This window comes from Choloepus didactylus, chromosome 4 (assembly GCF_015220235.1).
Source record: "Choloepus didactylus isolate mChoDid1 chromosome 4, mChoDid1.pri, whole genome shotgun sequence".
Lineage (NCBI taxonomy): Eukaryota > Metazoa > Chordata > Mammalia > Pilosa > Megalonychidae > Choloepus > Choloepus didactylus.
In genome coordinates this window covers 62307007-62322841 of record NC_051310.1, presented here as the reverse complement: position 1 = coordinate 62322841, position 15835 = coordinate 62307007, and the positions used below count along the sequence as shown (strand labels likewise).

General features: G+C 32.9%; 2 protein-coding genes across 6 annotated transcripts in view; one reads left to right on the top strand and one right to left on the bottom strand.

Moving 5' to 3' along the window:
* Window positions 1–6062, top strand: part of ATL1 (atlastin GTPase 1) — a 146143-nt gene extending 140081 nt beyond the window's left edge. For 2 of the 4 annotated variants that reach the window (XM_037832753.1, XM_037832755.1), the window contains 4 exons: window positions 815–886; window positions 2161–2592; window positions 3322–3336; window positions 5252–5376. In XM_037832753.1, the coding sequence (XP_037688681.1) occupies window positions 815–886; window positions 2161–2592; window positions 3322–3336; window positions 5252–5362 (630 nt within the window). In that variant the 3' untranslated portion in view covers window positions 5363–5376. Of the gene's footprint in view, window positions 1–814; window positions 887–2160; window positions 2593–3321; window positions 3337–5251 lie in introns of all 4 variants that reach the window. The other 2 variants (XM_037832751.1, XM_037832752.1) reach the window with 2 other exon arrangements.
* Window positions 6063–7484: 1422 nt separating this feature from the next.
* SAV1 (salvador family WW domain containing protein 1) overlaps window positions 7485–15835 on the bottom strand; it is a 46071-nt gene continuing 37720 nt past the window's right edge. For both annotated transcript variants that reach the window (XM_037832756.1, XM_037832757.1), the window contains exons 3-5: window positions 14674–14944; window positions 11767–11910; window positions 7485–8113 (exon numbers count right to left, since the gene is read on the bottom strand). In XM_037832756.1, the coding sequence (XP_037688684.1) occupies window positions 7912–8113; window positions 11767–11910; window positions 14674–14944 (617 nt within the window). In that variant the 3' untranslated portion in view covers window positions 7485–7911. The remainder of the gene's footprint in view (window positions 8114–11766; window positions 11911–14673; window positions 14945–15835) is intronic.

The following is a 15835-nucleotide window of genomic DNA, read 5'->3' as shown; positions in this document are numbered from 1 at the left end:
TTTTCATTCTTCTTGTATTGAATTTGTTTATAAAATATACTCAAGCTGTGATTCAAATTCAGACATAGCAAAAAATATAGAAAGCAGGTCGAGGTTTTAAGCAAGTGGTTTCCAAAGTTAAACGTAAAAAAAGGAAGATGGAGGTAGGGTTGCGGATTGGGAAGTTATTGTTTAATGGGTACAGAGTTTCTATTTGGGGTGATGGAAAAGTTTTTGTAATGGATGGTGGTGAAGGTAGCATTACATTGTAAATGTAAGTAACACCACTGAATTGCATACTTGAAAGTGGTTAAAATGGGAAATGTTATGGTATGTTACCACAACAAAATTTTTTTTAAAAAGCAGCTAGTTTTTTTATTACATTATTTTTTAAGTTCTTAGTTCCTTTTTGTTATCAATGATACATTGTCATATTCAGCAGCAATCCTTAAACTTAGACATATCTTTTTATATATTAGTAACATATAACATTTCCTATATATTATTTGCCATGTGTTTAGGTTTATCGATTTTTTTAATTTTTACATTTAGGGAAAGACTTGAAAATAATTTTTAAGGAAGGAAAAATCTTTCAAATGAAAAATTACTTTAAAACTATGGTTTGAATAAAATTCCATGTTTTATGCACTCTGAAATTTAAACTTTACTAGTTTTTTTTAAATATTGTGGAAATACTTCAACAATTTCAGATTATATGACGACTTTGGTTAGTTTGCACACATTTTTTGCACATGATGCTCTGAAATGATAACTGCCTGTGGAAGTTTAATGAACATGAACTCCTATTACATCATATTTTGTACTTTTTCCAAAGGCCACAGCAGAAGCTAACAATTTAGCAGCTGTGGCAACTGCCAAGGATACATACAACAAAAAAATGGAAGAGGTAAGAATGAAATGTTTTAAATTATATTTTAAATAAAATCAGTACACCTCCAATGAGTTCATTCTTATTTTTCTTCCAAGATGCAGTGTATGTATATGTAAATAAGAGGTGGCATTGGCTTAATCTTTCTCAGCTTATGTTTATCACATTTTTTTATTGTATTCCTAAAATCTTTACAATGAAACAAGAACAGAACACTATGTATGCAGAATTTTAAAGGCATTTAAAATGAGTTGTCTCTATAATATAATCCTAATTCCCTTTTTTGGAGGGGGGCAAATTTCCCATTATTTATATCAGATTTAATGGTTAATGTAACATATGCTACTCTTACCTCTGCACTTCCCTGCATTCTACAATTCTAGTATTTCTATTTTAAGGATAAAACCTTTTAGGAAAAAAAAAAATTTAAACCTCAAGGGTCAACATTTCTATATATTCTATTTCCTCTTTATAACATCCCAAATTAGGATGCACCTTATAATTACTGTGTAATTCTACTAATGTGATAGAATTGTTTTATTTTTTTCATGGAAATGTTATAAAATCAAAGGTCATCTAAAATTGAAGGAGTTTAGAATCAAGGGAAATACTGCATATAGAATGGTGTTTATAAAGGTAATCAGAATGAGATTATACTCTATATAGTTAAATCTCAAATAACTGAAGTGAATTTTAATCCTTAACTAAGATTTCCTTTATGATGTCTCAAAAAAGTGAAAATGCGGTCCAAGAACATGTAATGTGCTTCCACTTAACCTCTATAAGAAAATACTCAATGGGATCCAACAAAAATTAGTGAAACAGCCAAAGAAAACATATTTCATTTTTTTATTTAGAGAGCTTCATAGCATTGCTCATTGATTTAAATTAAACTTCACTGATCAACAACTACTTCAGTCTAGTTAGCACAGATTTCCTAAAGGAACCTGGATTCATTCATTCTATGAATGAACTCAGCTTGCAGGTCAATTTATTTCACACCTTTTCATCTTTAGGAATTTGAATTAAGTAATGGATATTATTTCCTGTGTAGAAAAGACAATACAAATTAAGAATAACTACATAAGACGCCTATAAAATACCAGTCCTACTTATAGTCATTCCTTATAGATAACGGAGGGTGGAAAACTGTGGACTGACAAAAAAAAAAAAAAAATATGCAGGTTCCTTTTGATTATTTACATGTTCTTAACAAACTCAACTAGCTAAATGAGAAATTTTAGTGACCTTATTCTGTATTGCATAAGCAAATACTTCTCTATCTCACACAGATTTGTGGTGGTGACAAGCCATTTCTGGCCCCTAATGACCTGCAGACCAAACATCTGGAGCTCAAGGAAGAATCTGTGAAGCTGTTCCGAGGGGTGAAGAAGATGGGTGGGGAGGAATTTAGTCGGCGTTACCTGCAGCAGTTGGAGAGTGAAATAGATGAACTTTACATCCAGTATATCAAGCACAATGATAGCAAAAATATCTTCCATGCAGCTCGTACGCCCGCCACACTATTTGTTGTCATCTTTATCACATATGTGATTGCTGGTGTGACTGGATTCATTGGTTTGGACATCATAGCTAGCCTATGCAATATGATAATGGGACTGACCCTTATCACCCTGTGTACCTGGGCATACATCCGGTACTCTGGAGAATACCGAGAGCTGGGAGCTGTAATAGACCAGGTGGCTGCAGCCTTGTGGGACCAGGTAGGAACACTTCATTCTTTCCAACGAAATTCAGGACACATTTGAATGCCATCTCTGTATCAGGTACTTGTTAGATGTTGGGACTATACAGATGAACATGACTTGGTCCCCATTCTTCTAAAACTTTAGTCTGTCAAGATGACAAAGTTATGATCATCTAACTAATAAATATGCAAAGTCTTATGTACCTGTGTTCCAGTTAACATTTCATTGTTTCTCAAAAATACATGGATTAAGTAGTGTTTTTACATTCTCTTATGCTAAAAATGTTAAAGCTGTTAAAAGAAATATGAGAAAACAGTTAGGGTAAGTTTTTATTTAGCTGATTGTGACTCAATGTGTTAACAACATTACTTCATAATTACAGTCTATCAGTTAACTAATTTCTAGTTGAGAGAAATGAATGGTAGCACTATGGAAAATGAATGAAGTAGAAACTGGATCCTGTGAGCCACTATCTCAAATAGCTTCTCCTCAACCTTTTGAGACTGAGGGGCTATTCGAAGTAAATCTCAAAGGCATCCTAGAATATGGCACTAAAACCTGTAAGGAGGGCAAAACTGGGCTCTTCAAAACATTCTGATAGAACGTGTAATCTAAACTGAAAAACCTGTAGGAATTTGTGTTCTTAAATGCCTACAAATTAATATAATATATAAAGTTGAATATCAACACAATGAAGTGGGACATACATTCTTTTTTTTCTTTTTAAAAATGCCTTTGCCACAGGGAAGTACAAATGAGGTAAGTTGATTTTTTTTTTAATTAAGAGCTACATATTTGTAAACATTATGATATTCTTATTTCATGAACCAACTAGTCATTAAAGAATGTCTTTATGTAGATCAGAAAATCTTTGGTGATTAATGCTCCTATGTCCCTCCAGCATTTAAGGATTTAATTGTGAATTTTTAGCATGGCTTTAAAATAATATTTATTACATAAATCATGTATGATTTGATCTGCATGTGAAACACTAGAATTGCTATCATGCTTTCATGAATGTTTGATCTGTTTTGCATTATCCATGTGTAGAAAATTTCAAATTCTAAATTTAGATCTGGCATGGTGCTTTCTGCTCTACTGTGGAGTGAAGCAAGTACAATTATAAACCTTGAGAAAACTGCTGAAGGGTTTTTTAATGGAGCTACAACCTTTAGAAGTTGTCTTTAACTTTGGTATTTGAGTGCCAGTACCTATACCACTTTAAGCAGGTCCCACAACAGTATGCATTGCAACTTTCTTGGCATACCTCAGATCTGACCTATGAATTAAGTGTTCATTTCTCCTACAGCTTTTGTATAAAACTATCTGAGGAAAGACACTGAGCTTCAACAAAGGATTCATTTGTTACACTAAAAAAAACCATCTCTGTGGAGTCATTTAGGTCATTATCTTCAGGAAGCAACGCTAATCTTGAACAAATATAGAAACAGCACATATTTTTTCCCTCAGTTTCTATTGTCACATGTAACTGGATCGTGTCCTCTAATCAAATACTAATGATACAGTAGTTATTTTACATAAATTTCAGATATTCTTAGTTTACAAAGTAAAAGCAAATTTCAACTCTATAAATCAAACTTTAAGAAAAAAGTCTATATTTTTAAGAGAAAAGGAATTAAACTGAGTGTCTGAATTGAAATATAACAGAACTAGGAAAATACCATGTTGCACCAATTTGTATTCACAGAACTAAAGATGGTGTCTTTCAGACTTAATGCTTTAACCTAAAAAAACAAAAGAAATTAGTCACAGAGGCTCACAAATAATAAAACATTAATAAGACTTACTGGGAATAGTTCAAAATTTAATTATAGCAGGGACATTACGCTTTTATCAAGCATTTAAAAACATTTAAAGACTTTTACATACTCTAGAATGAAATCAAACAAGTCAGTCTTAACTGAGTATTTGTTATGTGTAGAAGTCAGAGGAGGGGATGAATCTAAGACACTAGTTGAAGGGGTTTGACAAAAAGCACATAAAAATATTTATGGACACTTCCATAAGCAACATGAAGTAAAAATTTCCATGAATTAGACAGTTAAAGGAATGCAAAGAACAATCACAACAGTAGTTTTAATAAGGAAAGGCTCTCTAAGGTAATGTTTATGAATAAGGTTTTGTAAGATATGAACTAACAGAAATGAGGCAAGAGAGCATGCAAAGTGAGGGGGAGTGGCAATATACTTGCTTAGCTGCATGACTGCATCAGGAAATAATGGAGAATAAAAGTGGTCCTATACTAGAGAACCTAATTGGAAACCCTGAAAGCAAGTGGACTAGCTGTATGTAATAAAGTAGTTGTTGGCAGTCAGAAATTATGAGCTCCTCTAATTCCTCCAAAAGTAGTAATATTCACAATATAAATTCTCAACACACCCCTGGGGCATACTGCTTGGGAAGCTCTGTTCTAAGAAAACACAGTCACAATAAAACATTTACCATGAAGAGCAATCCACAGAAGCAACAACATACACACACTGGAGAGTTAAAAATACTTTTGAGTTCTAAGAAACTACTTATTAATTTAGACTAATGAAATAAAGATTACAAATTTAGTATGTTAAATTTTATACAGTACCATAAACTAAAAGAGGAAAACTTGTACATCTGTGTGTTTAATGTTTTATAATCTAGATTCTTGTATTTCTAGGCTTTATACAAGCTTTACAGTGCAGCAGCAACCCACAGACATCTATATCATCATGCTTTTCCTACACCAAAGTCAGACTCTACTGAAGAATCAGAAAAGAAGAAAATGTAATCTAAATTTTAAAAAATATAGGTGCATGACCAGTTGTCAGTTAAATATTCAGTTTTTTGTCTCCACACAAACATTCAATGTGCTTCCATCAGAACAGAGTAAAATACCAAACAACTTCTGAAAACTGCATAATGGTTTAGTTAGCTTTTACTTTAGTGTTTAATAAGCAGGTGTACGTATGCATGGTTATATCATTTTGTTAACATGTACAGTTTCCAGATTTTGTCTTTAAATATGCTGTTATAATTTAAAGTATTTATTTATGATGACAGTTTATATGTTCTGCTTGAATTTACTAAATACTACTACGGGGTTATAATTAAACCATGTAGTGATATTACTCCATGTTTGGATATTTAATTTCTACAGAATAATTTTTAAATTACTTCACATAGCCATCTGTTAAAGCATAGATAGCATCATGACCCAACAGGCTTGATTAATTCTATATCATCTTACACATACCATGAACTCTTAGATATTTTTAAATAGAAGCTTTTCATTTGCTTTGTTAAAAACTATATTGCTTCTTTTATACTATGATTTAATATAGAATATAAACCTCTTGATCAAAAATGCACAAAAAAAATCATTCTGGATACGTATTTCAGTTTCACTGCATTGTATATTTTTTCATTTGTATGCTAAAAATGTATGCTTTATAGGTTTATTCTTTTAACATGTGAACTATTATTAAAGTTTACTTTGGTTCCTAAGATTAAAAACAAATCCTTGCTCATTTTGGAACTGTTTGGGAGGCGTCGCTATACAATGATGGTTTATCTCTCTTTTTAAATTCTAAATGCATTTCCCTTACTATAGACACCATTACAAATGTTAAGTTTTAATTTTAAAAAGTATATGCTAATAACCCCGCATTAGGTACCTTCCAGTTTTTTAAAACTAGTAATTCTATATTGTATCTCTAATGACTAAAATCTCTGGTTGAATTTCACCGATCAGACCCTCTTAGAGGAAAAAAGTATGGTAATGAAAAAAGAAATAAGGCTTCTTATCTAGAAGTGCCAAACATAATAATTTCTTTCTTAGAAATAGCTAAACCTTAAATTGAATTAAATGGCAATATATGTAGGAAAAAATGATTAAGAATATATGAGATATAAAAGCTCATATCTTAAAAATCTGATCACAAGCCCAGCAACATATCTTTTCCCAGTGATAAAATTCCTCTAGCCATATTTTCTTCATTTTTAATACCCCTTTGATTATATTGCTTCCTTTGCCTATGGGCCTTCTGAACAGAAAAGTAAAATATTTATAGTACTATATAAAACACAGACTCAAACACCAAACATTTAGCTTTCACAAAAATATATTTAATAAACTTGTTATGTAAAAATCAAAACATTTAACATTTCAACATTTTATCAACAATTCAAACTCACTGATATCTAAATCTAACTGGGAGTGCTTTGTATTTCTGAAGAGGATTACATAAACTAAAATATATATTTACATATTTACAATACATGTAAATAACTGAAGAGCTATTTTGACTAATGTTGAAATTCACAGAATTCTAGAGATCTATGGGCTGGAAGTGCCAAAAAATTTGTCTGCAATGAAATGTATTGCTCTAATTATGAATAACATCTGGACAACTATTAAATCGAAAGGAGAAAAAAAACTGGAAGGGAAATAATACAGTTCTAAAGTTTTGTGATGGATTTCTAGAAGATAGAAATATAGAAAAGTAATGCAAAATCAATTTAACAAACAAGATTTCTTATTCAGTCCCTGATTGTCATTTTTAGTAGCTTAACCCAGGCTGTCAGAATGGCTGTGTGCCTACACTGTCAGAGCTCTCCACTGTCTCATCAGTGCCATGCTCAATGCAGTAAGAGCCCTGGATGAAACCAGGGAAGTGATGTTATAAACTTTGAGCACCGCACATGCCTTCCCATAAAATCATGAGGCCTTATGCCTAAATTCAGTCCTGAAGAAAGCCCTGCGCTCTTTTATACCAAAAAAAACACCTTCTTGATGCTTCTTTTACATTTGGAGGGTCAGGGGACCCATACATTGTATAATATAAAAATTCATGACAATATAGGTCCCAAATCCCACTTTGTTTTGAACTATACCATAGTATTATTTGAACCATTCCATTCCAGACAATATTCCACGCTAAAGCAGCAAACATCTTTAGATAATGCACAGATTATCTTTCTCTTTTTTTTTTTTAAAAGGTACTGCTACTTAAGCGATTACCAAGTGATCATTTCATATTTAACATATGGTTAAAATGACATTTCTTGCTGCATTTATCTGCATCAAAGATATTCAAAGCAGTTTCCTAATACACATTTGGAAGTGTTTGCAATGTTGGTTCTTAGAATGATAAACTCACATTTTTCATTCAATAAAAGAATTTTCTAATGACAAAATACATGTCAAATTAGAACTTTATAATTTCCAAAAAAGTAAGCTGCCTTTATTAACTAGAGTAATTGTTTGCAGTTTCCTTTTTAAATCTGTGAAAATATTTTAAAGCCATTATGAAACAAATTTCTATTAAAAAAATTAACTTAAAAATTCTTTCCATGTTGCTGGGCATACCACTGCTGTCTCTGCTTGCGGTTTTCCAGCTCTGTAAGAAGAGCCTGTCGGTAAGCTTCATACATTTTAACAATCTGTTCCAGTTCTTTCATGAAGAGCAACTTTAGCATTCCCTGGTATGTATCCAGGTCAGCCAGCTGGAAGAGTTCCCACTTCAGAATGTGGTCATATCTGTTTTAAAACACAGTCATACATGTGTTCACAATAGATACACAAATGTATTTATAGCAATAAAGTCGTCTATTTTTAAAAACATCAACTTTACTAAAACTTAACGAATTATAAACCTTAATTAAAAATAAGTTATTAACTGATATTTAAATAGAGTACACTATTTTTAGGTAAAGGAGAAAACTTCTAATATTACTTCATTTGAATTTAAAGAATACATACCTGTTTCTTCTAATCTGAAATACCAGTTACTGTAATATTTACACCAGACAAACATGAACAGATTTCAAAACACACTGGTTCTATAATTTCTGAAGATCACATTCTGTGGTATTCACAGAATAGTTAACTGTCAGGAACTTAACAGTACTTTAGACGACACTGGCTTGCAAGCGATAATGCACAAAAATGGGCAGTCTTTTGCTAGTGTTGTTAATGTTGGTAGAGCTTTTTGAGTTGGAATGCTGTTCACTACAGCAAGCAAGGAACTAAACAGAATAGGGAGGAATGAAGAGGAATCATTAAACATGGGCTGAGTATTCCTGAGACAGGGCACAAAGTATTAAAACAAAACCAAAAAAAACCCAGAAAAACAGGAAAGAATAAATTCTTTCAAAATGAGAGAATAAGGAGATCATAGAAGATGCCATAATGTGGGGAAGGATTCATGCAAGATTATATTTGCACGTATTTTGGAAGGCCTTTAGTCCTTCTTCAATAGCAAGTGGATCACATGCTGAGATGGAAGTACGCAATCAACTATGAATTGGAAAAGATCTTAAGACAGCACTCTAATCCAATTTTCTCATTTTACAGATGAGAAAGGTTATATATCTCTTACACAAGTGTTTAGTGGTTAAAAGTTCAGAAAGGCACAGAACTGTAGACCAAGGTGCTTTAAAGTAGTGGTTTTGAATGTTAATATCCACTAAGACTAGACAAAGAACTTGAACTAGGGCAATATTGATTCTCAAATCATATTGCCGAGCAGACATAACAGGAAGTTTTGGCTACCAATTCTAGATTTGTTTTTAATAATTATTTATAATATTCTCTACCCAACAGTCTTTTGCTGTTTGATAATTCATTTACCAGATTATTCCTAAAGGATAATCTGTCTAATGCAAAAACAGGTTTTAAGAAAAGGGAAATAGAAAATAAATAACGTATGAGCCATGTACGGTGCTCTGCCACTTTGACATACATTTCTGTCCAACTTTGACATGTGGACCAAGAACACCAGGAGTAAAATATGCAAAACCACAAGATAAACATAATTCCTTGGAATCACAATTTCATTCATTTAATTAATGGGCACTGTATATTTACTAATAGATACTTTGTAGAAACCTTTGTGTTCTCTTCAGTCAGCAACTCCAATCACTTGCCAACCTACACCGGAGAGATCATACTCAATGAGCATCCATGAAGAATCAACTGTAAGGTATTTCCTAGAACCATACTAAAGTTCCAGCCTCTTTTAAGTTTCCTGGCTCTGAAAATACAGTCTTCTCATTTCTCATTTTTCCTTTTTCCAGGTGACAGTTTGAACGAAATAAAAATGTTAGTAGCCATCGGGTGGGATTTTTTTTTAACTTATTTGAAACAAATTCATAATTTCTAACAAAAACCTTAATCTACCAGAATCTGAATTCCATAGCTAAAGGGCATGCAGCAATGTCTACTAATTAAAGATGTAAGAATGTTGAACTAATCTGTCATCTGTGTACTTTCTGGCAAAGCAAAGGAAAGGAGAATAAGATGGCAAATGTCATACACCTGTCCACACCCCAGTAGATGCTGCCATAAGGAGCAAAAGTGCTGCTATCTCCAGTTCCAGGTATGGTAACATAGCCTAGTCTCACCTGTCAGCCCTTCCCCCTCAGTATCCCCTCTCTTTCTTCTCCACCACACCCAGAGCTGGGTCAATGGGAACAATGCAGGATTATCAGATGACAGGAATAAAAAAGCCCTTACCACAATCTGCTGGGAACTGGGGTGAGGATGGGGTGAGAAAGAATGTAAAGTAAATATGTTCCTGATGGTCTAATAGTTCAGCTTGATTACAATTATACAATGTGTTACAGACTTTTGTAAGCAGGCTTAGAAACATAACTTTACAAAAATAAATAAATTTTTGAAAAAATCGGTTAGTAAGTCAAGTGCTGGCTGGAAGTATGCAAAAATTGTGTTGGTCAATTACTGCCACAGATGAAACTGAATAATTTCAGGAAGTTAGAAGCTTCTCAACTGTTTGGGAAGCAAAAAGCAGAAACAAGTTAATTTTCTGGCTAAAACATCACTTTTTGATGAGATAAGTAAATGACACTCCATTATCTAATCTGCAGCTGAAAGCTCACCCTTTGTTGACAGAACAGTATTAAGCATTTCCATCCTCTCCAGAGGCATAGAATTAGGACCAACAAGAAAGCGACATATTTCTAGACCTTTTGTTTAAGTTTTTAAATAGTAAAGAAGTACTTTGCTCCCTTTTTTCAATCTGGCCCATTGTGGGACAGTTCTAATCTATTTGAATAAGATACAAGTTACTAGTTTCCATAAACTTTCTAGTTAGCTCATAGAAACAGAGCTGGAAGGAACCACAACCTTTGAGAGTCTGCTTCTTTTTATAAGAAATCAGGAGTTCCATCTAAGTATTATCTTTTCCTCCAAAAGGAAGGTTTATTATGTTACTTCTTTTTAACAATGACTACAGAGTAGAAAGAATATAAAGTGCAAAGAATAACCTTCCTCAATATTATCAACCTCTTCTAGAAATAACCAAGGTTAATAGTTGAACATATTCTTCCAGACTATGATAAACACATATCACATATGATTTAGATCAACATACATATACAGAATATGTATTAATAGGCTACAGACAGTAGTAGGTCAGGTGGTATCAAAGACAAAAGAAGGAAAGAAAATGGGAAGAAAACTCCATCTGCTACCATACCTTACCCTGTTCATATATTACATAGATATTATGAGATAAACAGGCTTTCGTGTGTTCAACCAGACACCTAGACTATGGTAAAGTCTATCGATAAATGCGTATCTAATTTCAGATAAATTAAGCCAAACTTTTGACAAGCATTATTTATACCTTGCAGAATATCTGTAATTAAAATTTAATTACACTGCCAAGGCTTAAATTTGACTTAGAAAAAGAACAGATGCTTTTAGACTGCAGATCTTGTCTCTCTTCATCAGGCACTGATCAATAGTTGTGAATTTATAGATTGAGAAGAACAGAGGGAATGATGTATTTCCTCAAACATCTTTGTGTCTTGCATTGCTTCACCCACATACTTAGGACTTACCTATACTACAGCTTTTATCACAGGTATTGTACACTTATTTACAAGTTTATTTCCCCTTACGAGAATGTAAGCTCATTGCAACCCTAATACAGCACAGGGCTCACACAAAGGAATCAGAGTCAATAAATATTTGCAGAACTAGAATTTCTAACCAATGATTTTCAAACTTTCTAAGCTGTGATATTTCTTCAAATAAAATATTACTTATAAATTCAACATTATTAAGAAGGGGGAAAAAAAAAGCACTGCTTGAATTAAGCAGCCCAGAGAATCCATTTAGCCCTCCACTCACCCCTCAACAAAATTTTCTGCTGTAAATTCACTTACTTCACAGGAGCTCGGGCATAAACCTGAAGCCAATCAGGAATTTCTGCAGTATGATATGGATTTGCAGGTACCAGAAGGGACTGATTTCTTTCAGTTTGCTGTGGCTGGTATGTAACAGGAGGAGGTTGATCATACCGAGGTACACTAAGAAGGAAGAATTAACATTCACTAGGATAAAGACCCTAAATCTAAACAAGTAATTATAAATAACAATAATATTTAAGCTTCTTTCAATGTGCCTCCTGTCCCAACTGACTCCCTTCCACCACCTAAAAGATAACTTCTTATGATAAAGGTTCTGGTTTTCTTTACCATACGTAGGGAAATAATACCCATCTTCTCTTGAAAATTGGCATGTCCCTAGTGATGGATATAAACCTAAGCTAAACCTTTACATATTATTAAGAGATTTCTTCTGGCTGGAATTTATTCTTTTCAAGGACGATTTAAAGAAGACTATTAAAAAATTAAAGCTAAGTTGTAAACTTTACCACAGAGGCTTAAAACTAGAATTATAAAGTTCAGTTAATTAGTAATTAGCTGTAAATTCATAATGGAAATGTTGATAGTTTCTCTCTTAAAAGGAGAATGGATGTTTCCTTTCTCCTGTAGACTGAAAAGGGGTTGGAGACAGGCAGCGCAGTAGGGTATTGTGCTTGAAATAGCTACATCAACTGTGGCATTAACTTTCTGCTTTGACTACCCTGAGAGAGCATACAGGCATTTGAGTAAATTAGAACTTGTTTTAAATCATCATGAAGCTTAAAATAAAAACAAGATCATGCTTTTAATGGGTTCTAATAGTTTGTCTATGTTGGGTAGAGGAAGAAAATAGCAAAGATAGAAGGTATTATATGGGGAAGTGCTAAGGAAAGCACTGAACCACCTGCAGATTAAAGACTGAATTCTGGGAGGCCAAAATGGTTCATTCCAGACTTACAGACAAAACCAGAAGCGGTTTCTGTCTCTAAAAATAAAGATTTATGTATAAATTTGAAAAGTTCAATACAATACTAAACTGGAATTAAAATAATCTAACCAGGTTAGATTAGATTGTGGCTAACAATGTAAAGATCAATGTGCAAAGTGCACTGAATTTTATCTTCATCTCTTCATTCATAGGTAGGTTTGAAGTTGAAATATTCCTTGATAGTGCAATTGGGAAGTGGGAAAGAATTGAGGCTTTGAGTCAGGCTGGGTTTTTCTATCAGTTTGGCAACTTATTGGCTGTTTGTTGGCAAATTGCTTTACTTCTCTAAGCCATCACCTCCTAATTTGTAAAACTGAAATATAATAATACAGACGGTTGTTTTCAGGATTAAATAAGCTAATATAAGTCAGGAGTTCTGCACAGGCATACCTCAGAAATATTGCAGGTTTGGTTCCAGACCATCACAATGAAGCAAATATTGCAATCAAGTCAGTCACATGAATTTCTGGTTTCCAAGAGCATATAAAAGTTATATTTACATTATACTGTAGTCTATTAAGTATGTAATAGCATTATGTTTATAAAAATAATGTATATACCTTAATTAAAATGTGACAAAAGTGGGCACATGCTGTTAGAAAAATTGGAAAAATGGTGTCAATAGACTTGCTGTACAGAGGGTTGCCACAAACCTTCAATTTGTAAAAAACACGCTATCTGTGAAGCACAATAAAGCACTGTACAGTAAAACAAGGTATGCCTGTATAAGGATTGGCATAATCTAGACACTCAAGTAGCGATTAATACTATCTAGCTTAGGGAAGGTGTTCATTCTCTCCTGTTTAACTTGTACAGAGTTACTGAGAGATGCAAATTAACTGCGAAAATGCTTTGTAAACTATAAAAATTCTGTTAACAATGAAAAGTAAATTCAATATACTCTCAAAACTGGTGGGCTGGACCACAGAGACCTCTGCTATCTGGTGAAAGCAAACCTTTACAAGTTTGGTTCTTTTGAAGGGATGATAACCTCAGTCGTTCAATAAACATTGGCTGAATGACATTAAGTGAAATGTCTCGAAAAAAACTGCTTTTCAAAGTTGAAACAGTAAATCTACATATGTAAATTGATTAAAGCAATGCCACAGTGATAAAGTTTAGATTTTCTAGGTAACAAATTAAAAAGTATTTGTATAATTTTAATGGTTTTAAAAAAATACAAATGTCTGCTAGAACTAAAGATCAGTATTATGCCAGATGATACTAAGCAACATCTATCAACATGCTGATGACATTTCACCCAATTTTAATCTTATGATTTTAGTTCTTAAAGCTCAAATATTGTTAATTTGAAACATTTACAACATTGTTACCAAGTTATACAGCTTTGGTTGTACTTTGAAATCAATTGTGTATTTAACATTTAAAGCACATCTCAATTAATTTGGACAAATCAATTACATTTCAAGTGCTCAATAGCTACATAGGGCATTTGGCTACAGAAGTAGACATGAGAAGTCTGGCCAGAAACTAAATCTACTGAGTAGCCCAGCATCAATCAAAATAGCCCAAAATGATCACTGGCTACATTTATTATGGATGTGGTACATTCTGTTGACTCACAATTTCCACTTTCTTCTGTGGCAAAAGTAAGAAACAGAACATAAAGATGTTTTATTTCATTTTTTCAGTTTCTGGGTATCCACAACAAAAACATTCTGGCACATTAAAGAAGAATCTTATCATAAGAAGACCTATCATATTTTTGAGTTTGTTTAAGGAGAAAAAGTACTTTTTAAAATTATTAAAGTCATTCATTACTAAGTGTAAGTCCAGAAAAACTGTCATAAACTTTGAAAAATGAGATTTTCAAATCTTAAGCTTCAAGAAGCCTTTCTTTTTGATGAAATACGTACGTCCCAAATCTAACATTGGACAATCTCAAATCAAAAAGTCAAAAATAAAGAATACTCTACCTAGGAGCACAGGGATGCCTGTACTGAGCCTTTTTATTTACGTGATCTACATAATAAGTTCCAAATTCTGATGACTCAACTCGTTCCCATCCTGGAGGAAGGCCCTCTCGCTCAAGAGGATGGCTCCAATGGGTTGTATTTGTGTTATGATCTATATAATATTTTCTTCCTCTCATTGTCCAATCCACAGACCAGCCAGGAGGAAGTGGTAAATCTTCAGAACCATGGTTAGTTAAATTTCCTAAAGATGTAGCTGCAACTCTCCCAATACCTGAGGAGAAAAAGAGAGAAAAAATAGAGCAATTATTCAAAGCTTAAAAATATGCCGGCTGAGAAACAGTAACATAATTAACTATCCTGATTGTACTCTTACAAAAAAATTCATGATCACATCATTATGAATAGTATTCCACAAAACTAGCCAGTATTTCTATTATTTAATTACAAAAAGGATTTTGAACTTAGTTTTCTTTTGACTGATGCCTACAAAACCATACCATTCAATATTTAACTAGTTGCAAAACTATTTAAGTATGAATACTGCTAAAGGAAAGTGAGGAAAGGAAAATTTACCTCATTCTGCAAGAATTAAAATTTGCCATTTCACCTAAAAAAGCAAAAATTAACAAGTAAAGACACTCTGGATTTATAATTTCTTAAAAATAATGTGGCTGTGCCCTAGAATTAATGAGTTATCGAGGTAGCAGGGTAAAAGGTCACCATACAAAAAAAAAAAAAAACACAAAAAAATCATTTATAATAGCTCCCAAAAAATCAACTATTTACATATAGATCTAACAAAATATTTTCAGGCTCTGTATGCTAAAATTACAAAATGCTGATGAAAGAAATGAAAGGTCTACCATGTTAAGATGTCAGTTTACTGCAAAATGGTCTGTAGGTTTATTAATTCCAATCAAAATCCTAGCAAGATTTTTGTAGATGCAGACAGATATACACAAGTAGGCTAAAATGTAAAGGCAAAGGAACTCGAGTAGCCAAAACAATTTTAAAAAGGAAGAACAAAATTGGAAGATTTGCACTCCTGATTTTAAGAAAAGGCTACAATAATCAAGATATTATAGTACTAGCAAAATGACAGACAAAATAGATGAATAGAATAGAATAGAAGGCACCGAAATATACCCATATGTAATGGTCA